Consider the following 25,079-nt stretch of genomic DNA (forward strand, 5'->3'; position numbering starts at 1 on the left):
TCTTCATTTGTTGCAAGTGACTGGATCACCACATTGCAAAAAAGGAACGACCATCAGTTTCAGTTAAAGATATGACTGCAAGCATCGGTCCATAATAGTCTTTTTGTACAGGGTCTGACTGCAGACGCCTTTTAGGAAGTGTTTGAGAGGAGTGAGCAGTGGTTAGTTTACAGTCTGATGTACACTGTAGATCTTGGTGGGGCAGAATTTCAAAAGGTAAATCAAACATTGAGAAAAAAGCTTAGGTGTCCTTCCAGCATTTGGCGACAGCTCAGCAAAGTTTAATTTAAAAGACAGCCCTGACCTGTGTGAAAAAGTGTGAAATATGTGCATATTTACCTGTACAGAGACGGCAGCTGCCAGTCGCCGGATTGTCACTGTGTGTAGACGCCCATCGGCTAAATTTGTGACTCTGCTTCTTAACGGCTCAACATCTCTGTTGCTGTGCAACTTGTACCTCAATTCCAGCTCATCTTTATCAACACAAAACAACAATGCTGTCATATAAATAAAAAAAATTATCCAGTCTATGAAAAGACTGAGACTGGAAAAATGTTATTATAATCTGTTTTCTGTGACACTGACAAAACTATATACAATATATATATATATATATATATATATATATATATATATATATATATATATATATATATATATATATGTATATATATGTATATGTATATGACAAAACTGGTTTATCTTAAGTATTATTCAGCAACAATCAGATTAAAAACAATATAACTAGATACTTGTTTAATGAAAAAATCTTATAAATGAATGTAAGTCCTCACCTTGATTGTTGACAAGTAGGATCAAGTATTCATGGTAAAAAGAGCTGATATAGAGCAGCAGAGCGGGACTCTGACTGGTTCTAAAGCTCAGGGAGATGTTTTCTCCTCTCAGCGTGATATCTGAGTAGATGGATGAAGGCAGGGCGCTGCGGTTGTTGCTCAGCTCGTATGGCTCCTTGAGGATGTAGGTGATGGATGTTGTCGACTTGAATCTGGCAGAAACCTCTGAGAGATAAAAACAAAAATATCAGAGGGAGTCCTGCTGACAGGTCTTCCACAAAAATGTAGCCACTCGCAGCAACGATTCAGGTTCAAGTAGATTTAGAAATATGTGATAAAAACCATTATCACTTTTTTACCTTAGCAAACACTTAACTAACATGTCAAATTCATTCAAAATTTACACTGTTGACATGGACTACATGGACAATAGTATTTTTATAGATGATTACTGATTACACAACTGAGGAGACATGGTTTATCACAATCCTTCTCACACACCGCAGCATAGACATGACAAAAAACTTCATTCTTTTTCCAAAATCACAGATCATTACATTGGTTTAATTCTAAAATGCATAATTTAGGACCTATGAATCATTTAGACATGCTTGACGAATCTGAACACCACTTGAAACATTTGATATCAAGTGTCCAAAGAATGTTTGTATCAACCTTGTTAGCATCTGTGTAATATATATATATATATATATATACATAATATATGGGGACATAATGTTTATTAATTTAGTTTTACCACCTATAAACTAAAACTGTCGTCCAAATGTCTGATTGAGACGTGTAAACTGAATTGATTTTGTTGCTTTAACATAAGCATAACAATGTAAATTATTATTGATCATTATTCAGTTAATTTATTTAAGTTATGTGTTGGTTATTGTTATCATGGATTACAGTGATGAATAAAGAATAATTTCTTCTTTTGATATGTAGAGTGTCTTAGATTTATGATGATCGTGAGTATGTCTGCAAAAGCAAAAAGTAGAGAATTAAATTCATCAGCGCAAAGAGCGACTGTTAGCCTTTATCATCAATAGCTTTTGTTATGTCTTGGTTGTTTTTTGTATGTAGTTTTTTCCTGAACAATGTCTTAAGTGTTAAGTGTTCAAACTGTTTGAAACTGAACACAGAATAATACTTTACTGTCTGACTTTGATACATTTGGTCATAATAGGCATAAAGTCTTGGTTGGCTAGAGAAGTCCTTAGAGATAATTCTCCCTCTTAACCAGCTGTAAAGAATAGATTCATTATAATTCTCTCAAAACAAGCCTGAGGAGTCAGAGAGCAGGATAGATTGTGAGGGTCAGTAAGTGATTGTGCTGCTCTTCATCTAATAAGAAAATCTAAAGCTTTCAACATTTGAAGAAAAATGTTTGTGAAAGGATGACACTTTTTCCAGGAGCTATTGCAGAGGAGGCAATGTTCTCCATGTTATGCACCCAATTCAAAAGAGAGCCACCTTCATTGAACACAAAACTCAGACTCCACATACGTTAATAAATGACTGATAGGTTTTTCTTTTTAAATTCCCAGCAAGTGAAAGTGTTACGAATGGATTATTGTCAGTATTACTAATTGGATCACTGAATGCATTTGCCTGTGCCAGGAGTTCACATATAGGACAGCGTTACGGTGGGTATGATGTAGGTATTATTCCTCTCAGAGGTTAACTTATGTCACTCCCTGCCAATCTTTATTTGGAAAGCTTCTGAATATCATGTTAAGAGTGATATTTCAAATATAATGCAATAGAATGCTGTAGAATAGGCTACTATTAGAATAAACGTATATCAAGCTGACAGGAGAGAGATAAATTCATGTTTGAGCGCTGAAAATAAGCTCATGTAATAAAATGATTAAAAAAAGGAAGATATACACTTTTGAGGTATGCTTTCAATATTAAGAAAAGGGAAAGCAGATAGAAGTTTCCTCCCAAATGCTTGAAAAATTTTTGTTTTACTTCTAAAATAGAACTGTGGATTATTTCTGGGTCCACTGATGTTATTGAAATATTAGACAGTTTGAATAACTAAAACTGTTTCATGTTTCCTTTTCATTCTTTACACTACTAATAATTTATAGCATTTTCATTTATACGGATTTCTATATACTGTTTTATTGCCTTCTTTAGACACACATCTATACTGAATTTAATGTTGAATTAGTCTATCATCTCCGAAAAGAAAAGAAAAGAAAAAGTAAAACTTAAGAAGTAGAAGAAGCCAAATGAGCCAATCTGTCTGTCGGCAGGTGGATCTTGAAATTTCTAGTGATCTTAGTTTTGTGAAGTCATAAAAAAGAGTTAAGAGAGTGCACTTAATGGAAAAGGCGCAGATCATCAGCAAACAAGTTCGGCTCTGTGTATTCACGAGCAGAAAGTCTTCAGTGTGTCAGTGCCTGTACCTTTATGGCAGAAGGCTCCCGTGTAGGCAGAATGGCTGCAGTCACAGGAGATCCCTTGGGGTTTTTCCACACAGCGTCCCTGGTTCTGACAAAGCATGCTATAACTACTGCAGTGGCCCGGGCATCCAGGTCGGACTCCAGGGGTGATCTTTGCCCTCTCCTCCAGGTCCAGGGTGACACCGTTCAGTTGCAGAGAGCGAATGCAGCCCAAAAAGCCTTTTTGTCTGGATGCGGTGCCTCCTGCAAATTAAAATAAGAAATGTTTTAAAAATCTAAGATGATTGCTACTTTTTTTTTCTGTATGTCACAGAACACCAACTGAACACACCGTATCAACAGATCTACAGTATTTATACTGACTGAAGAAGGGTAATAGCTGGTAAATTAACATATGGCACCTTTTTTTTATTTTCTTCTAAATGCAAAATGTCACCAAAGTCATTGCAGTTTTCTTCTTATTCAGTCTCTGTAATGTCTACAAGCAAATTTTTCCTTTGCAATGAATTGTAAGTGACAGCCACATGTTTCCACAGCAGCACAACATGGCTGTGTACTCTGCAGGGCATTAATGATGAAAGATATGCTGCTTAGAACAGGTAGGGCTGTTGATTGCCCAGCTGCTTGGCTCATGAGCCATCTGGTGTCTCATATTCACTCTTTACACTGACAGGTGAGAAGGAATCTCTTTCTGTTCTCACCTGACAATTAACATTCTATTATAGCAACCTAACACACAGTTTAGCATTGGCAAAATACATTCCTCCAAGCCCGCAACGTCTCATTCATATTAATGATTAAATTTGGCAGGGTATTGCGCAAATAGATTGAGTTTGGAAAAACTTCATCCCACAAAAAAACCAACCTGCACGGGACATTTGTTTCCTTTTTCAGCAACTTGTAGAGTATAGAGAAACATTAAGATCATACCTGCTAACAAATTAAAGTAAGCATTCTCTAAACGACCGAGTAAAGATAAATCTGACAACATTGTAGAAAATCCACTCAAAGAAAATTCTATATATTGATAATATTTCAACAGAAAAAGCTAAAATGTGAAGAATCAGTAAAAAGTGCTGGTTGTGACTGTAAAAGAGGGAATATATCACAGTGCAGTCTGGGAAAAAAAGACCAACAAAAGCTTCCTGACAGATGCAACCTCTGATGAGTGAAAGAAACAAGAGACTGTCAGAGAGACATCCTGTTGTAGTCAGAAAAATCCTGCATGAAAGGAAGAATTTCAGACATTTAAACATTTCTACTTTTTCACTTCAAGAACACAAACAAACAAAGTGGAACTAAAGATGCAAAGCGCAAGGTTTTTGTACAAAAGTTCATGTGAGGGCAGCAGGGTAAAGTCATAATGAATATATACAATCGTAACCAATGTTATCTCAAGTCATTTCTTTACATTAGTTATGTCAATCAGAGTGGCACCTGAAGACAAACACTTAATAAACAGGGAGATACTTCTCCAACTCAACACTGCAGCACCTCAAATCTGCAGCCAGAGGCAGTTGTGTACATTCAAATTTGATTTGTATAATGCTGATAGAGTAAGGCACATCAAACTCATGTACAGGACATGTATTTTACTTTGTGTCTACATGTCACACCATAAATGGTCACATCAGTCACTAGAATATCCCAGTATTGTCAGTATTAGACCAACATTATTAAGAACAACATATGAAATGGTAGTTTTAATGACACAGAAGTTGGAGAAGAAGTCATACTCAGGATTGACAAGCTTAGCCAATATGACATCTTCCACATCAATGCTCTAATAGCCTATAATCTCTACATGCACATAAGACAATACAAGTAATTAACACATGCATTCTGCTTCTTTCAGAAGGCTGTGGGGACTTAAGTTACAGACAGAGAACCATTTAATGCAGCATAAAGCAGCTGTAGACAGGTTGTACAAGAATGACTCAATCAATAAATATCTCTGCAACATTCTGATTTAAGAAAATGTAGCTGATAACCATTCCCTAAAAGCATCACTATTCTTCCCTCCCACAAGTGCGGTGTACGCTTGGAATCAAACCACTGCTGCAGAGTGACTGCGGCATGCACATGAAAAAAAGTCTACAGTGCATCATTAACATAATGTCAGGGATGGAAAGACTTTTAACATTTTAGCCAAGCAAAAGCAAAATTCTTTATTTGAATATTATTGTTAAAAGGTAAACATTTAGTTCATGTTCTATGCAGCAAAATTTGTCTTTACAGGGCTGATAGGAAGGCTATACAAAAGAATTTTAGGACATTTTAAAAAAACTTTTTTCTAACCTAAAACGATAAAACTGGAAAGAAAATGAGCCTCGGCAATTACACAAAACTGAGCAACAGAAAGTGACAGGGTGGTTAAGAACACTTGTAAAAAACTTTCATGAATTTATAACCTCAGTGCCTGTTACTAGATCCTACCCTCTGGGAGGAAATATGCTGGCCGTTTTCAAAACAAACAGGGGCAGAAAACCACCTTTCTTGTGCTTCATAGCAAAAACAACCCCCAGAATTTAAAGTACCTACACAGCTTGAAAAATTGGACAAGTTAGACCGACACTTTCATATGAGTACACAAGTTCCATGCTCAAACTATGCACACATATACAAACAGATTTAACTGAAAGCATTTCAAATGTTTAGATCCTGTTCTCAAGAACTAAGTGTGATGTTTGTTGATTGTTTATCTGCCGTTTTGTCAGTACCACGAACTGATCTAAGTAAAACATAATATCAGTTGGGAACACTGAAATGTATTCTAATCAAACCACAGAAATGTGAGAACCTGACATTTCAACCGCAAAACATGTCATGCGGTTGAAATATCAGTCCCTGTGCGTAGATGAGCATGTGCCAGTGTGCTCACCTGGCGATGAATTAGATCAGTTACTTTTTAAAGATATTTACATATTAACTACTAGACAAGGCATATCCTCATCAATGACTGTATTGTAGTGAGTTAGTCTGTTCAGAACTGCGACTCCACCCATAGTTTGGTCACTTCTTGTACCTTCTGATCCCTCCAACTCAGCTACCGAAAGTGAAAATGTTCATTCAGACACACATATTTTACATTGTCAGCTGACTTTAGAAGTTCTCCTCTCTGGATAGGAGCTCTGCCCTTATGGAGCTACAGACAGTCCTGATTCTTTGCAGCTACTGTCAGTTTGGTTCCTTTATGACCTTTTATGTGTTTGGCAATGGATATGATTGAAAAATTGAGAATAATAAGAAACATGAAAAGTAATTTCATTACACCATCCATCCATCCATCCATCCATCCATCCATCCATGGCTGGAGCCTATCCCAGCGGTCATGAGGCGAGAGACGGGGTACCCCCTGGACTGGTCGCCAGTCCATCACAGTTATTACAACAACAATACATATCATTTTATTATCAAGAGTAGTTAATTCAACTTCATACTTCATACAGGGATGTGAGTGTATATGAATTAATTCAGTGGTGATAGACTAAATTGAAACAGCATGAATTTGCATCATATGAATTCAGTCAAAGCAATATAATGGCTTGCTAAGACAAACAATGGAATACCTTTTTAATTTAGCTATACACTGCAGAGCTTACATACTATAAATGGGAAAAGCTTTATTTATTTTAATATGACTTTTTCTGCAGTATCGCGACTTATGATTTAAAAGAGGGCTTGCTTCTAACCTGATGAATTAACAATAACTCTACAGGAACAGAACAGAGAATCCGAAATTGTGATATTCTGCAGTGAATCATGTCTTTATCAAACGCATAAGCACCCTTTCACAAAGCAATCTGTTTCATTTTCCCCCAAATCACATTTCCATCCTCCCATTGCTGGCAAAAAACAATCAGGACAATCCTGCTCAGAAGGGAGAAAGTCTTATAATCATGTCTTTTTAGCTGTTCAGCAAGGATTATCGGCTTAACACATCCAGGCAGTCATTTCTGCATCTCTCTGGTCTCAATATTTGTTGGTTTCCCTTCAATTTTACCAATAAACATATGTTCATAATATTTGCAAAGAGATAGAGCCTCGTAACACAAGATGGATTTTCATCCTCTCAAATTCACTTAAGATGCATGAGTGGGAGACAAATGAGTCTGTGGATGAGTTTAAGAAAGTGAAGAATTTCGGAGGAACAGAGATAAAGTTTGTTAATGATTCTAGTGAAGGCTCCCTAGAATGACAAAATAACTTTTTATTGCTGCAGAATTATGACCACACCCCTTTCAAGCACAGTGCCTCTCAGCTTTTGCTTTCAAGCTGAAGTGGACTACAAGCAGGCTTTCTAAAAGCTTAACATTATCCATTCCACAAAAAATCTTTGAAGTGTGTTTTGGGTCAGTATGCACTAAGAAGGTCCAAGTGTGTCTTGATTTAAACTCCCTTGCTGATAGGATGACATTTTGGAGATATTACGCAATCTTCCTTTCTTTAATTTACCACCTATTCACATCCACTGCCAGCAAACCAACCCCAGAGCTATTCCCACATATGTCATACTCTCTATGTAAATTTTCAACAGAACACCAAATGTGTGGTAGCCTTATGGTTGCAAGCAGTCTAAACAAATTCACAGTTTTATCTGATTCATTGAAAACTACAGTGTATACACATTTAGGGTAAATATGCAGCCATTTGTCTTTAACCACAACTATTCACTTTGACCTGTCGGTATTGACTGACCTTTTGAGATAACCACTAACATAATGTCAGCTTTAGCTTCTTCATGGGATTTGCTAAACATCAAAGACTGACAACCCTTATCTTTAAGCTGAAAAGATTTGGAAGTCCATGTGGCATCAGGTCAAACACTTACGCAGAGTTAAAGAGAGATCAAAAGAGAGTTAAAGTTAACCATAGTCTGGTCCAATGTGAAATGCAATTATTCCTGTTAGACAAGTTGAAAAGTCAAAATTTTTCTGTTGAGATGTAGGTATAGCTTTAACAAAGGCATACTGCAGATTTCATACCAACAGAACACCATTTCACATTATCTATTTGAAGAAATAATTGTTAAGATGTCAGGGACTGATTATGTCCTCAGCAAAGAAAATCATATATTTTTGCAAATGCAATGCAAAAATAAAAATGCAAAAAGAAAATGCATTCAGTATCATCAGCACTAATCATTACTGCTCTCAACGTTTAAGCACATCCGACCAGCAGGGTTATAAAAGGCCTCTCAAGATTTATTTTTTCAAACATACAGGATGTATATGTGACTGCCAGCCTGAATGGGACTTTCTGATGCAGAAGTGGAATATATACAGTACATATCTAAGTACTACCTAATAAGAATACATGGCAAAGTGTGCAGAATTTGCAATATTTAAGAACAGTATACTGATTCTAAATTGGAACCTTTTATTCTCCACATGGCCTTGGGCTGTGGGTGTTTGTGTAAGAATTCCCCTTCTTGTGTGTTTTAGACTGTGATAACATCAAAATAAGGGTACTACTCCTATACTCTTTCCATAAAGTGCCTTATGGAAAGCACCATACAAATACAGTAATGCAAACGAACTGTTACTCCATTAACCTGAAATGTAACATTACACATCCCCCAACATATTTTCACTTCATGAGTTAAATGTTTTGGAGGCATATGGAAATACTGAAACTTTTGCTCCTCACCTATAAATAACTGGCTGTTGAGCTGCAGATGAATGTGTCCGTCAGCAGGAGCTTGCTGTGTGGCAGCAGGGAAATTATCGACACGTAGAGATGCCTCCTTCACGTTTCGCTCAGCTTTCACGCTGTGCCACCGGTTATCATTCAGCGGGACGTTTGTCCCCACTCGTACTTTCAGAGGTCCATTCCCCACATCAAAAGAGAAGACGACCTCTGTAGAAGCTGATGAAGAGTAATGCAATTTAAAAACAGAAATACGCAAAAACAATTATCATAAATACAGTTTAAGAAGCACACCATGCCGAGATATGCTTTTGGCTAATAACTCTTTGGGAATCACCTTGTTGGAGCAAAACTACTATTTTAAGTCTGTCAAACAGTGTTATCGTTGGTACTTTTCATAGACTTCACAGAGCTAAACAAATGGAAACAAATTGTGTCTTTGAGGCAGGTTGTAAGTAATAAAGTACGAAAGGATAAAATTTGCTTTTGCAAAGCAGTCAGTGTCAAAGAAAAACTGAAAGATCTTCAGAAAGGCTGAAGAATTTGCCTAAGACCACTTTATATTTTGCTTCCAAGATGCCAGACTTTCTTGTAATCTTTTAAAGAAATGAGGGGTAGCTCAAGAATTTTGCAGCTTTAAAATTTCTTTCCTCTTTCTCCCACTCTGTTGTGCTTTAGCCCTGCCTCCAAAACCCCAACCTCCAGAACAACCTTTACCAACTGCAAAAGAACACTGTATCTTCCTGCCTGTACCATAAACTTTACAGTCACGGAGCACACCATAAGCTAACATGCTAAAGTTCCCAGTTTACTCTTTCACTGTACAGTTTAATAGATCCATGAAATAAAATAGGATAGTAGCATTTTGAAGTGGTTGAAGGTAACTCTAGCCGTTATCAGCATAAACTGGATTAAAGCTGTCCTCGTGTAAAAAAGATGAATGCTGTATGACCTTACGTAAACTAGGTATTGCCATCACTTCATAAATGAATTGATGAATAAATATTTTTCCATGACAGCAGATAAAAACAAAATAATTAGGCCAGACACCATACAGGCTGTCCTGTGAATTATTTGCGTGCAGTTTCCTGTGCATGGAGTAGAATGACTGATATGTCACATTATATGTATCTTTTACTTTCAAGTTCAAAAAAGTTTGTTTTCCAAATGTATTTGTATTTAATCCTTATAAGATAAAATATATATGACAAAAGATAATGATTTTTTTCCCTTTCTGGCTTCAAATTGTGCCACTTTTCTATAAAACTATTTGGTTTCATTCCTCCATAATCATATGTTGGCAGAGAGGTGAACTGACTTCCTCCCACCCGTCCATCTGTTGGCAGCATGGACAAACAGCTGGACAGAGATCTGTGATCATTTAGAGACAAGTGAGGGGCAGCAAAGAGAGACTGCAGCTACAGACTTGTATTTGTTTGTTTCTCTTTGTGTGCGTCCATCAACTGTACTGAAAACCAAGTCTCAGCACCGTTAAAAGGTCATTCAGCTGTTCATTGTCAAACATGTTTATGACTCCGTAACACCCAGTTCTTCACACACAAGAAACTCATCAGTTACAAACATTGGAAATCCCATTTCATTATCATATTCACAAGCAGTAATGAATAGGAGTGCTCACGTGCTTCGACGGTAAACAGTGTAATTTGGCTAGAATTTGCATATCTTACTTTAGTTGGCTTTTTTTTCTTTATTGGACTTTACAGAGTGAAAAAGACAAGACAAGATTACAGGTTATTCCCTGTAGCCTGAACATTAACTGTCACTGAGAGATATCAATTACTCCTACATCAGCCAACTGACACTCGCTGTTTCTTCATGTTCAATATTTGCTTTAAAATTCTGACCTGAGACTCTCTCTACTTGGTCAATATCGCAGACATAGTGACAGCATCCCAGTTTTTTCAAATTCTATTTTAAGAAGGCATTTGAAGATATAAGAATGTACAGTCAACTGTACTTTGTTGTTTAAACAATGTGTGCTAATGAAAAGCTAATCTAATGTAGATCTTTGAAGGCCTTTCTGCTGTACTGTATTGGTTACATTAAATATTTTACCTATACTGACACTTTGTAGACCAGATCTGCCCCTTAATCTATCTTTTTATTGGCTAAGCCTTAAGTACATGTAGGCATGTGACATATCATTAAACTTTCTCATTTTTTAAATATAGTAATTTTTTGTGCTGCTCATAGATTCAATTTATAAGAGCATCCTGGGGCATCTTGCTAGTGCTCTAGGAGTATTTAAGATCTGGTTGTCTCAGCATGCAGTCTATTCTTGCAATCTTGCTCCACCACACCTTTGTTTGGTTGACTTACTGTAACACTTTCAATTTTCATACATCTCATCTGGCTGCTAACATCTGTATAACACTAATGTCGTGTCTGCTTCTATGCTCTTCTGAGCCTGTGCAGATTTGCACACTATTTAGTTTAAAAACATTTGGTCATGGCTCATAACTTGTTATCATAAGTCCTACCAGCATGTACTTTATAATGATAAAGCGAGGTGAGCTGAATTCTACACTGTAGCCATTCATCCAGCATAACACTGTCTGCTTGCCTGCACTATACATTATGGGAAGAAGTTAGCTGAGTGGTTAACACCTGTGTCTGAGCGAAACATCATTCCTTTGCAGTAATGGAGAAGCTGTGCTCGTGCAGAATCGCAGGATTGCTTCAGTTATGTTAGAAGTTAAATAATCCCAATCATCTCAAGTCATGCTGGTGCAGCAATAACGTACATGCTGAGCTTTAACAATGATAAGGGTTCTTTATGGAAGAGTGGCAGCATTTGACTGACACTGTGTGTGTGTTTCCATATGATAACTGTGTGTTTGCTTGTATATTAGAGTGTGAACGTGTAAGAAATAAGAAGAAAGTGTAATAGTATGGCAGGAAAAGAAATTAACATGAAAATCATGTTCGGAGAAATAATGCACGCTTATCATTATAATTTATGTGTCACAGAAGATTTCTAGTTTTCAACAACTTCAAGAATGTTAGCTTGATTGCTGCCTTCTTTATCCAACTTACTGGCACACAATGCCATTTCTTTTTCAGATTGCTGCTATGGGAATTATGCAGCACAAATAGTTGAAACAATAAAGGCATCTGTTGTGGTCATTTGTGAAAACGTCATCCATAACGTTATTTCATGATTTAGTCAGTTAACACAGTGATTTAAAACAGTTCAATCTCACAGAGAGGTTTGACAGGTAGAAATCCCTTAAAATGAGGTTTTCCAAAGAAAAAAAAAAGAATTTGTCATTTCACATTTGTAAATTGTGCATTAAACCAAGGTTGAAAGATCTTGTATCTATGCAGTGAAATATAACTCAAAATTAAGATGAGCAGGCCAAAACTCTTCTTGTTCAGCAGATCAGCATTAAGATAAACATATTCTCATGTTGTCATTCTGTATAACCTCACGCATTAGACTGAACTAACCATAATGCTGTTACAGTCTCCCATCACCAAGTATTTGGAAGAAAACACATTTTTATAACATTGAGGCAAAACATTATTGAGTTGTCACTTACAGCTGAGTTCTATCCTTATGAAGTCCTTAATGCCCAGATTTTCAAGGAAGACCCCAGAGGAGAATGTTGTTTTAAAAAGAAAATATATGTCTGCATTCAGCTCTCCATGAAAGGTTGGGAAGTGAAGGTAGGATGTCTCTTTGTCAAAAAATGCTGCCTTCCAGAAGTTATCTGCAAGAAAGTAAAACTGAAATGTTTCTGCAAAGCTTTGCAACCTTCTTATTTTGTTCTCCAACATAAACAGCTGTAAAACTTCCCTTTTTTCAGACACTGAATCTAAAACTCTGGAAAGAAAGTTCACATAAAAAACTCATAATGATGATTACATAATGAAAATCATGTAGTAAACAAATTAAGCAACTGTTCAACTAATTATCCAAGAAAAAAGTCACAGTCCCAGCTATGTCACCTCATTTGTGTTGATTTATCTTAAGGTATTTATTTATCTACTCATTAGACTCAACGCTGTAATCATGAGCAATTAAAAAAAGTGAGTTTATCACATGAATCTACAATATATATCGTCATTACTGGTTGTTATTAAGAGCACAAGGAGGGTCATATTTTAACTGTGGGCTCTGCTAATTAGGTAGTTTAATTAGCTGCCTTTCTAAAGTTACATTAACAAAAACAAATAGTAGGAAGAAGGTTGAATAAAGATTATTGAATTATTGTAAAGTATTGATCAGTGAAACTGACTTACTGTCTCCACGACAACGGAAGGGTCCCACCTGGTAGGCTGCCTCTGACCCTGGTCGCTGGATGTCACCCAGCACCAGAGACCTGACTGGGAGGGTCTCCTTATGGGTGAGTAGCCCTGAGTCATCAGTCCTGAGGTGCATGGTGGATTAGAAAAAGAATGTCAAAGAAGAGCAGAAGGTGTATTTAGAACACTTACGCTGTCTCTCAACTGCAGTCATTTGTTCTCAGAGGGTTACTTGTGAATATGCCCACAGGAGAAAAAAAACTAAATTCAACTAAACTGTCAGCAAATTCCGTCATAATTTGCCATATGATAGGCACAAAGAATTAGTAGATCAAGGCCTTGCAATACTCTTAATATGACACAGAATTTATTAACATTTCCACAGTTTTATGTCATGGATATTTAGGGGCACAGTAGCAAGGCAGGGTACAGTACCATTTATCATAGTCAGCATCACAATTGCAGTAGTAATTTGAGTCCAGGCAGCTGTCCTGCAGACCACAAGAACACTGCTGGCTCCCAGGCAGAGCTCCACCCCAGTAGGTCTGGACTTGACCTGGACCTGGACCTCCTACCCACCAGCTGAATGGAGCACCATCTTAAACACACACACAATCATATAAAACATAACCCACTTTTTCCTTGCAGGCAGGAGTTATACTGTAAAACTCGTGAATTTCAAATTAATTCAACACAGGCAAGAAAATGAGTCATGTGAGGATGGTGATTGAGAAATGCTTGTGACATTTCGTTCTGACAGCTTTTGTTTACTTTCATACCAAATGTAAAGACAGAAGATTTATCATTTCCAGCTTTCTTCTTCTTCCTTTTCCATATAACTGTACCAACACACTCCTTTAGAATTTCAGAAAAACTCAACAACCCTGTGCCTGCCCGGCCTGAAACAAGTACAACTGCTGTTTCCCTGATAAAAATAGACAGATAATAAGAACCTACACTCTCAAGACTTCTCTCCTCCACATTCATCCTGATAAGTGGGCTTTTTAGTGCATAAAGTACTGGTTCATGGACCAAAACAAGATTGGTTACTTTCTCTCCTACCTGCATCTCCCTGAACCATTCTGTGTTGTGTGTTCTAGTCTTTATTTAAAGGGAGTATAAAAAAGACATAGAAAGGGATGCAGTTGAAGATTTACTTGAAAAAATAAGTTTAGGCTTTTAGCTACAGCAAAATGTGAAGGAGATGATACACAATGGAATTGTTATTTGTGTTTTAATTAGTACCTAAATTGACTACATAAGCAATTCACACCACTCCATTGTGGTCACAGATATAAATCTCACTCATCCAAAAAACCTTGCATAGTGAAGAAGTTGCCTGTGGCCATTTTTACTACATTTCTCCATCCACATACACACTCAACAAAAGTGTGTGAGTCCTTCTAGTCAGAGGTTTCAGGTCACTTTTTCAACTATATAAATACTTGTACTTATATCTCAATCTCAAGCTTTTTCCACAAAACTCACCCAGGGTATTGAGGAGGCGAGACCTCCTGCAGTGGTAGGATAGCTCCTGCTCACAGTGCTCTGACTGACTGATGATGGATGCAAGCTGCTCCTCCTCAGAAGAGTAGCCAAAATGGGCAAAGTATTGGTTTATTTCAGGGGAGGACTGAACTCTGGTCAGCTCTGTGTTATTGTGCTGGATCACAGTCCATGTCTCATCCTCTGGTGGAGAGGCATAGAAAGATAAAGAGTGAAGTAGTGAGGTCTTTAACAATAGTTCATACTAACAAATATCAAGAGTTTGTAAAAAATTTAAATGATTTTTACCTGTCATGTTGCAATAAACGAGCTGAGGTTTAACTGGTCCGCTGCCATCAACATCTATGTAATAGTGCCCAGAACTGTTGCCTTTGTGTTTGTATATCTCACATGACTTTTCATATGTTGCTGAGGGGGGAAACATTAAAAGAATATTAAGTACGGTATCACAAAGTCTTTAATAAATAATGACAACTATCCAAAAAACTTTAGCAATCCTAACTGATTTTCTGGAAACAAAGTTTGGGACCACTGTACTACATTTAAGTTCCCAAATCTGAGGCTAACCGGCAGAAATATATTCAGATTCAACTGACATGATGAAAAACGAAAGGTTGAATGATACACGTTCACAACAGATTACATACATTTTGAAAATACTTAACAACCTACAGAAGAAACACTGTCAGTTATTACTTGGTTAAATTTAGTCAGCCATAGCATGCATATTTGTCACAAAGCACCACCATGTGACAAGGTAGAGGATAGAAGAGACGCCATACTCTTTTGACTGGAGACATTCTATTATACTCATTATAAGCACCCAAAGCTAATAGCTGCCATGTCACAAACTGTTTCGATCATTTGTTTTCACAGAGATATCTGTTCATGTAATATGAAATTTGGTGACTGCAGAAAAATCTTTTTTTATTGTCAAAGAAGGCAATCCAAAGAGTGAGAGCACATTTGTCATATGTGAACAGCAAACTTCTATCTTACATGACAGAAAATATTCATATTCCTACACATTTTTGCTTGTGATAGACTTTTCCACTGCCAAGAAACTATAGTGCAGGTTGTTTGTTCATGTTGTTATCAATACCTATATTACATTTTGAAATGAGGTGACCTCTGGCAGTAACCTGAACAAGTGCAGATGAAAACTGCAAAGGACTATTAAGCAATAATGTAACAATTAAACAGACAGGCAAAGATATGTGAAATAAATTTGAACACAAAGGCTTTTGTTTAGTAATTTTTGCTCTAAAAAAATAGATACCATGAAAAATGAGCACATTCTTCTGAGAGTTGCTAAACTCCACTTATAGGCACATTGTGCATTTTGCTTTTCCTTTTCTTCACTTTTCCCAAGACCTTTACTTGTGAATTGGTCATGATCCAGCTCAGAGATGATCTCACCACTAGAGTATCCAAATATTTAATAAATGCCCAGCAGTATAATCAAAGCCACAGTCTTTTCAATTTCAAATTGAACTCACCTAAAACTCTGTAGGCAGTCTCAACGATGAAATCAATTTATTTGGATAGAACAAAGTGCCTTAGGACTCACTCTCCTTTTGTGTCATGGTTTCTAGTTCATGCTTAATCCCAAAACCACATTTTGTCTCTATTTCTCTTTCCCCCAAACATTTCTGACATATTTCCAAACTTTGTTCCATCAAATTATTTCCCTGATAACATATAGGAGGGAATTAAATATGAAGCCTGTTTTGTGTATTTGAAATGTGCCGACCTTTATAACAATGTTTACATGGGAAAAATATTTCAATTTTAAATTTAATTTAATTCTGCAAGGAATAAACCCTTACAAAAACTCAAATACTCTCTGTGGCATTTAGACTTTGTTCTGTTCTTCAGAAGAAGAATTTGCAGATTGAATTACTTAAAAGTTCAGCATCACTGAAAGCTATTATTTTTCTGGCTAATTTTATGTCAGAGCACAGATCTAGTTGGAGGTGAAGTTGGTTGGTATTGTTCAAAGAGCCATCTTGATGCAGCTCTACAAGACCTTTGTCAATCCACCAACTATTTCAATGATTGTTTTTGACATAAATGCAGCTGTGCATCTCCAGTGTCACCTGTGGCCAACCTCTACACAGTGGATATGAAAAGCACTAAACTCTCAACAACACCAAGCCACTGGTTCAGATATCAGGAACAACATTTGGGTTAAAATCCAGACCCAGAAGGCCACTGGACACATCAGCCCAATGAACTACAACAGCAATTTCATTGTGGGATGATGCAAAAGATTGCAAGCTGCCTTCTTTATACTGTTCTGTGCACGTTGAGGAGGACAGAAGACTCCAACACAAAGGTAGATCCACAAACCTCAACACACAGACAAATACCTGGGTCCAGATGTATGAATGATAATACACACAAAACCAAGGGTACACGTGTTTCTCCCAGATAAACTACTATTTATAAAGAAAGAATTTGGAATAAGAATCCTTTATTCTTTGGACCGTGCAAACACACATTTTTAGAGCAAATGAAGCCTGATACGATGAATTGGAAATGTAAAAAGAGGTGACATAATTTAAAATATTAAAAAAAACACACAATTTCACAGATCTTGACCAGTATGACAGTGATTTCTGATTTTGTTTCTTGTCAATAATTTCTATAATATTCTCTTGTGCGAGTGCTGTAAGTAACTGCAGTCATGCATTTGCTCGAAGGTTAGTGCGTATTGGCTGTAGAAGACCTCACTTTTGACAATTTGAAAAGAGAACAAGTATTAAGATAACTGATTTTTTTGGCATAGGATCCTGCTTCCAAGGGCTTCTTAAGAAAACAGTTAACCAGTTAAAATGTCATGATACATCTGTATAGTTACCTTCCATCTAATAATCTTCAAGCTAAGCTGCTTCCTATGTTGGTTATATGTTCATTCATTGCAGATGAAGCAGAGGTTGCTGCCTGTCTTGGTGCAACCAACTCATTTAGATCATGACCAAAAAAGTTAACCAGGAGCAGTGAAAATAAATTGTTTTATGGTTTTGGATCAGACAGCATGCACAAGTGGAGAAGAGCCATATTTTTACATGTAATAACAAAAATTAGGAAAATATTTCAAACTTATCAATCAGCCATCTAACACTGCAGTCTACTGTCCACCCCTGAGATGTCATATTCTTCCAGAAAATTAAAGCATGTGACAATAATTTTGCTGGTGCATTTTTGGAACATTACATTCCTCTTCATTCAAGGACAACACAGGTAAATATGTTAATGATGAACTCTCAGCTACACAAATTGTGGTACATGAAAAAAAAGGAAGTAATAAATAAAATAAAGAATTAAACAGGAAGAGCTGCAAAAAGTTTGGCTGCTTCTACTTAGAGATTCCAGGTTGCCTTTTATGTACAACGATCAATTAAGAATAATGGGTTTGACAATCAATAAGTTCTAATAATGTCTTCTTCTCACATTTCAAATAAATTTATACTAATAGAGAATCTCTGTCTTCACACAGTCTCTTCCCTCAGCAGTGTTGCACAACAGCCGTGCCTCTTACTCACAGTAACTATGACAGCCACTTTAAAACCTAAAATAGGCTTTTTCACGCTGATGAATAATGGTAAAGTCACCAGTGAATCAAGTGATGCAAAGTTTAGTAAATCAGTCTGCATGATTCATTTAGATAATACCCTCCATAAATTTTGTAGTCTGAAAGGGAAACTCCTTTGGATTAATTTGCAACATGCACCAACTTATGACTATGCTTCCTTAGCAAATGTCTGCAGTAATAATTTAAATACCAAAACAGAGTTTGCGACAGGTGTAAAGTGAAGTGAAGTTAAAATACAAGTCAGAATACTCTTTCATACTTTTAAAGTCTTGATGTCACCATGGCCCTTTGCTTCAGCAAAAAGCAGACCGTTACATCACTTCACAGTGAACCCAAGCCACAAAAACCTACATGACACCAAAACACATTAAAAATTAACAAAATAATAAGCTTAGTGATAGCTGACCATCTGCAGGTGTCAGGGAAAAAAAGGGACCTTTTAGGACTTTAAATTAAACAGGATTCTAATTTACTGAGCATAATGAAGTACAAGCAATATACTTGGTCTATTCCCAATTGAACACAGCTAATTAAAGTTTTGAAACAATGGCATAAAAAAAAAATCACACAAGGAAATTGAGTGTTGGGGGACATGCAGCCTCTGTCTTATTAAAGCAAGTGTAATGAAAACATGCCTGGAATATTAATAGGAACCTTATTTCATTACATTAAAAGACATAGAACTAAGATTATTTCCATTAATCCTTACTATATATATATATATATATATATATATTTGTAAACTTTTACAGAAGATGAGCTAAGAGCAAAAAATGACATATCATAACATAACATTGTTTGGTAATTCTTTAAGCATTGCTAAGTTTAGTTTCATGCAGTTCAGTCATATCATCTTTCTCTCTTCTCTCCTGCTCACACACAAACCATTTGTAAGCCTTCTTAATGCAAACAGACACACAATAAATCAATACGATCATGCATGAGAGGAAAGCTTGTCAGTTTACTGAATCGCCTACAAGTGGTTGCTACTTTTCAAACCCTTTTAGGCCTTTACATGTTGCAAAACCGAAAACCAAACTTTGATGGTAATCTTTGGGCCTACAGGTTGTGCTGCATTAAAAATGACCTAATTCTATGGAGACAATCACTGTATGGGCAAACAATATCTGTCAGATCTAAGAGCTAAGAAACTTTTTAGCTATTCAACCAGTTCCAAAGCCTTAATCTTTGATGAAATAGAGGTGCATTGGTGCAGTAACATGCACATCTATGAGGAAACCATTGATGCTTAAGAATGAGCAACATATACGACCATCCAGCCAGGGAAGACTTTGCTCATTTCAGGAAGACTGTGTTAAAACACATTCTCTTTGTGTTACAACAACAACAACAACATGGATCCATAGTACCAGAGTCCAGATACTATTCTGGCCTGCCTGCAGCCAAGATCTATTACGTAAGCATTTGGCTCATTATGAAATAAAAATACCATGAAGGGATTGTTGAACACAAGAATGTGAAATATTTCCCTTTCAAAACCACTGCAGTTGGTTCTCTCAGTATCCTCCCAAACAAAAAGTGTATTATAAAGAAAAGAGATGATGCTACGCAACAACAAACATGCAGCTATGCCAATGTTTTTTTGAAAAGGTAACAAAGAAATCCCCATTTATTTTTCCTGTTAGTTTCCTGTTAGTTAATATCTGATATGAGGTGTCATTTGGTGGCTGTTTATCTGTTTTTCTTTGTATTACATGCTTACAGGTGTGGCAGGTGGCTCCTCTGTAGCCGCTGTTGGAGCAGTTACAGTGGAAGGTGCTCCACGACTGAGTACATCTACCTCCGTGTTCACAGTGACTTGGGGAACATCTGAGAGACAAACAGAAAAGAAATACAAACAAGAAAGAGAGAGGCTTACTATCAGTAAAAGTTCTCTTAAAGTTTCTCAAGGTTGTCCATAAAAAAGGAAAATCAGTCTTCAGCACACCTGACAGTGATTATGAGGAGGTCTGTATGGGGAAACTCAGTTAAAACGCTGCATAAAAAAGAAAGTTTCAGCAATTTGTGAAAAAATTAGATTGCTGCATATTCTGAGACAAAGATAATTTGAAACATGATTTTATTGGTTTTGCATCCACAGACAAAACTCCCGTTTATAGTTAATAAAGATGGATAATTCTTTCCATTCTTAAGTTTTTTTTTTAAAGTTATGACCCACATTCTCTTCCAAGAGATTTTCCAAACATGTCTCTCACCTCCCCTCTGATCATTTTCATTCATATTCACACAGGTGTGCCTGTCATTTCTATCTTTTTTAAAAAGAATTTTGACCAACAAAAATACTCTGCTTACTTTTCTTTGTGTCATGGTTTTATATTTGGTTGTTCTGGTTTCTTTATTAGGTTTTGTTAAGTTCAGGTTGGACTTTCTGTTTTGTTTAAAGATTTGTGTGTTTTTGTGTTTCTCCAAGGTTAGTTTATATTCATTGCTTTTGAGGATATCATGAGCTTGACCCCTCAGATTTTCTGTTAAGCGTACTTTTTGTTCTTGTTCGAAATGTGCTGATTGCCACACCTGCATCTTGTTTGTTATCATTCTCCCTCAGAATTTACACAGCAGGTTTTCCTCCATTCTTTGCCAGGTCCTCATCATTGTGAAATTGACTCCCGTCTCGTTCTTAGTCCGTGTTTTGTAAAGTTTATTCCATGTTTTTGGTTTACATGTTCCAGGGTTACCTTGTGGTGGACTGTAACCTGTCCAGATCCTCTTGCCCAGTGCAGCTGGGACAGGCTTGAACCGCTCTACAGCCATCAATTAGATTAAGCAGATATAGAAAATGGATGGATGAATGGCTAGGTGGATGTTTCAGGTTGTTCTCTGCCACTACAGTGCTTTTGATTTAGTTAAAAAGTTAAAATCTTCGTTAACTAATGGTGTAAGAGTTGTGATGATGGATGCATATAATCCAGTACTGGCAACAAAACAACTGCAACAAGACTCCTTTCGGACAAAAAATAGGCATGACTTCATTCTCAGAGAAAAACCTCATTGGGTGTGAGGCATGTAAGAAATACTTAAATTGAGAGACAGACTAAATCGCATGCCAACTAATAAGTCCAGACTTCTCAGCTTTGTTTTATTCTTTGTCACTGTTTCCAAGACCCAAACAAAATGCAACCACAAGAGCAAAGAAACGCATTTCAGCTCCTGCAGTGCATCTTCTTAGACAGTGCTACTGGAGGTAAGTGTGGTGAAGCTGTAGCAATTTGAGAAACAGCTGCAAAATAGTGATTTTTAGCAATATCTAGCTGGGACCAATTTCATTTAATTAAACAATGATGAGCTACCTTGGATTTGCAGTGCAGATGCTGACATACAACACACAAAGGCGCTGTGCCAACAGTGTTATGCAAGTGTATTTTTTATTTTTTTTCCAATTGCATGAAATTGCCCATTATTGATTGATTCTTGCATTTTCAGAGGCCCAGTCCAACTTTTAAACTGTGCCCTTGAAAGATTAACAGATTAAGAAACAAATAACCACCAATGATAACAAACAGCTATAAATCTAATTAGTATTAAAACGACCCATAATAGCATTATCCATAAACAGTTTGAGTTTATTTCCCAACTTTTTTTTACTCACTTCATTTGATATTACACTGCTGTGAGCTTTACTGACATGTTGTTTTAACCTCATCAGGGCCCTTCAGCATGAAAAGCTTGGGGTGCTTGGGGTTTATATAGAAAACACTCTGACCTCAACAATCAGTGCAGGGAAATTGTACTCGCACATCCAGCAGAGATTTAAGTGTAGCGAATAGAACAATCAGGCCTTAGTTGTGTTTCTCAGTTTTTTGTAATCTTGTAGAAATTAGGCATGCTTTGGAAACCGGTCACTGCAGCTAAAAACTGCCTTACACAGGTTATAAGAGTTAAATATGTCCTGGATCTCCCACCTACACATGAGGAGAATGTAATTTGTTAGGGAGGAAAAAATCATTTCTGAACCCTCACACACCCTTCACTGTGATTAGCTGGTCCTCCTTTAAGTGCAAGTGTTGAAGATAAAAACACTCCTGTGTCCCTCAATCCATTAAAGTTGTAATCAAAAACGCTGGTAGCAAGCACTGATTGATCGATATTGTTATTATGATAATTATAGAGTAATGCTCTGTAAGGAGAATGTAAACATGAGCCTGTGAGCAGTAAGCATTATGGTCTGGAGGGCAAGAAAATCATTTATAAGCATTCTTGGGTGTTTTTTCAAAGATTGACTTGTATAAGCAATCACTTCAGGAAGAAATAAACCTAACTGTCATTAAAAACACTTAACTGTGAAATGATGTAGAGAGAAATTGTGTTTTTGATTCTCAAGTCAGAAAAAGCTCTACAACACATCAACATACATTTCTTTTCTACCCCAGGCACAAGTATTACAATATCCAAACACTTTACAAACATATTCTCAGGCTTAAAGTGACAAAATCTTCCTGAGATAAAGCGCCAAAAAGATGAAAGAGATGGCAAGATTGGGAGGATTTAGAAATTAGGAAGGGTGACTGGTGCACAATGGTGGGAGAGAGCGTCAGAAAAAAGATGGGTGAGAGGAGGTCAGACTGGGTGTCACATAGGATGGAAGGAGGGATTGAGGAAAAGAGCAGCAGAGGTGGAAACAGTGACTTGATTTTAAGTGTATTTGAACAATGAACCAGTGGAAATGAGTTCAGGAGACAACGACTACAAAGAGCAGCACAGAATTGTTCATACTGAATCTTTTCTTGCACTGCAAACTTCCTCACCTGTATCACTGCAAATCTCTTCTAATTGAAATAAACTATTATATTCTTAAACACTCATTTCAGTTAAGATGACTATTATTCCTCTGGCTGATTGAAAATATATTTTCACATCAGATGTCATACTCCTGCAGACTACAAAATGAATAGCCAGGCAACCTTAGTTGTTCATTCACCTTTTATATTTAAGTATTCTCACACTAAAGGCGCAAAACAGAACAGCATTTCAGAAAACACAATGTTTAATTTGAAGAAAATGTAGTGAAAACAGAATTAGACAGAAATGACGGTCTTAGTCAGATGCAAATGATGCAGTTCTGTTGGCTTCTTCAAACGATCCAAAGACGAACCCAACAATGAAGGTGAATGTAATTCACACTGTGTTGCAAGCTTGGATGGGAGCACCATCTTGTAAGGATTGCTCTCTTTCCATCCTACTGACTGCCATTGCTGCCTTGTTAGTTTTTGATTTGTTGGACTAAAATGGTCAAATTTAAAGAGAAATGAAGAGGCTGAAAGGATATGAAAGATGGACCTGATGGGAAGTAATGGAATCGCAATATCTGCTGATTAACAAGCTGTTATAGTGCCAAAATCTGATCCCCCACAAGTCTGACTCCCCTTTTTTGGCCTGTTTTAGTCATGTGTTGTGGACTTTATGTTAATATATTGATAATAAAGATATGATTTTATCTTGGAACTTGGACTGAAATATTATTTGAAAGATTGGTCCACTATCCTGAAGTCAGACATTTCTACATACAAAAGGTAAAGCAGGAATACAATATGTCATCAAGACAAACCCACGTGTAATGTAAACTTCGCATTCTCTACAGAGTGAAATGGTATAATTAAAATAACAATATGTTTTTGTATTTTTTGGCAGAACACTCTAATTCTGGAGCAACAACTCAAACATGAAGGATGAAAAAAAAAATTATATTTGAATTTGAATTTTAGTCCAGGAAATAAAATGTTACTTGTTATGATGGACTGGTTCTGTTCAATCACAAATAATATTCTGTCTTTACCTTTTTTATTAAGTTAATTCTGTCATTGTGTTTTGTGACATGTAAGCCCGGCCTCACCGTAAAATACATCATATGTACTTTAGTTGTATGTTGAGCAGGGCGAGGCTTAAACTAGAGATTTCTTGAGGTACGCTCCATGTATTAGTACCTTCTGCACTCACCTCTTTCCCCCCTCTGAGCTTTTTGTGGCTGAATGAACACTAAAGAGATGTGGAAAGTCAAGGAAATGCTGAACATCGACATGCTTGGGAATCAAAACTTAAATTATCTCTGTGGGGGACATAGTAAGAAAAACAAACTATACAATTTTTGAGCTTCTATTAAGGAACTGCAACATTTTACATCTTGGATCAACAGCTATTTCAAGTTCAGCATGAGATTATGTTGGAAATGCTCACTGTCTCACTTGTCTCACTTCAAAATGTGTAAAAAGCGCATTGGTCTACATCACAAAATATAGAAGTTTCACAATAAAGGCTACGATAACATGATGACTTTTCAAGGCTGAACTTTTTTTTTTTTAACATACTTACATACAGTATCTACTTCTGTTTGACTAAAAATATATTTTGCATTACAAGATGCCCTTCTAAGAAAAGGGAGTAAAAGGAGAATGCTCTTCTCGTGATGTAAATGTACAGACTGTCAAGCCACAAACCTGAGCTCGAGCCCCTTTTGGACTAAACATTTTAATCATAAATATTCCAAAGTTCTGTCATTTTTCTACTGTGCTCTTATTTGTGTTGGTTAGGTTTAGGTAAGAAGATACATGGTTATAGTTAGAAATTACCTTTTGAAGTCATGTGAAGGCTGTATATTGCAATGAGGACAAACATAGCTGTTCCATGTTCTGGAGAAAGACTGGGCTCTACATTTTTGTTTTGTTGATGTGTTTTATGAAATGTTGTTTTTTAAAATTTGTTTTACAAAATTTTCTTCAAAAAGTTTTCCAAACCTTCCCCTCCAAAGTTGCTTTTTTTCCTGTTTTGTTGTGGCTTGTTAAATGACTTTGTTCTTTGCACCTCAGGACCACCATTATTTGTGGGAGG

At 36.6% G+C, this 25,079-nt stretch overlaps 2 protein-coding genes across 2 annotated transcripts in view; one reads left to right on the plus strand and one right to left on the minus strand.

Moving 5' to 3' along the window:
• Positions 1-25,079, plus strand: part of cp (ceruloplasmin) — a 442,499-nt gene that overhangs the window by 66,203 nt on the left and 351,217 nt on the right. The gene's annotated exons all lie outside the window — the stretch shown is intronic.
• Positions 1-25,079, minus strand: part of LOC140311609 (contactin-associated protein-like 4) — a 99,437-nt gene that overhangs the window by 11,335 nt on the left and 63,023 nt on the right. The window contains exons 11-20 of the mRNA XM_072389015.1: positions 19,963-20,069; positions 14,930-15,049; positions 14,624-14,824; positions 13,571-13,733; positions 13,133-13,260; positions 12,430-12,600; positions 8,867-9,085; positions 3,221-3,460; positions 795-1,019; positions 340-473 (exon numbers count right to left, since the gene is read on the minus strand). Coding sequence (XP_072245116.1) covers positions 340-473; positions 795-1,019; positions 3,221-3,460; positions 8,867-9,085; positions 12,430-12,600; positions 13,133-13,260; positions 13,571-13,733; positions 14,624-14,824; positions 14,930-15,049; positions 19,963-20,069 — 1,708 coding nt within the window. The remainder of the gene's footprint in view (positions 1-339; positions 474-794; positions 1,020-3,220; positions 3,461-8,866; positions 9,086-12,429; positions 12,601-13,132; positions 13,261-13,570; positions 13,734-14,623; positions 14,825-14,929; positions 15,050-19,962; positions 20,070-25,079) is intronic.

Source organism: Leuresthes tenuis, unplaced genomic scaffold (assembly GCF_036924035.1).
Source record: "Leuresthes tenuis unplaced genomic scaffold, fLeuTen1.0.hap1 SCAF_7, whole genome shotgun sequence".
NCBI lineage: Eukaryota > Metazoa > Chordata > Actinopteri > Atheriniformes > Atherinopsidae > Leuresthes > Leuresthes tenuis.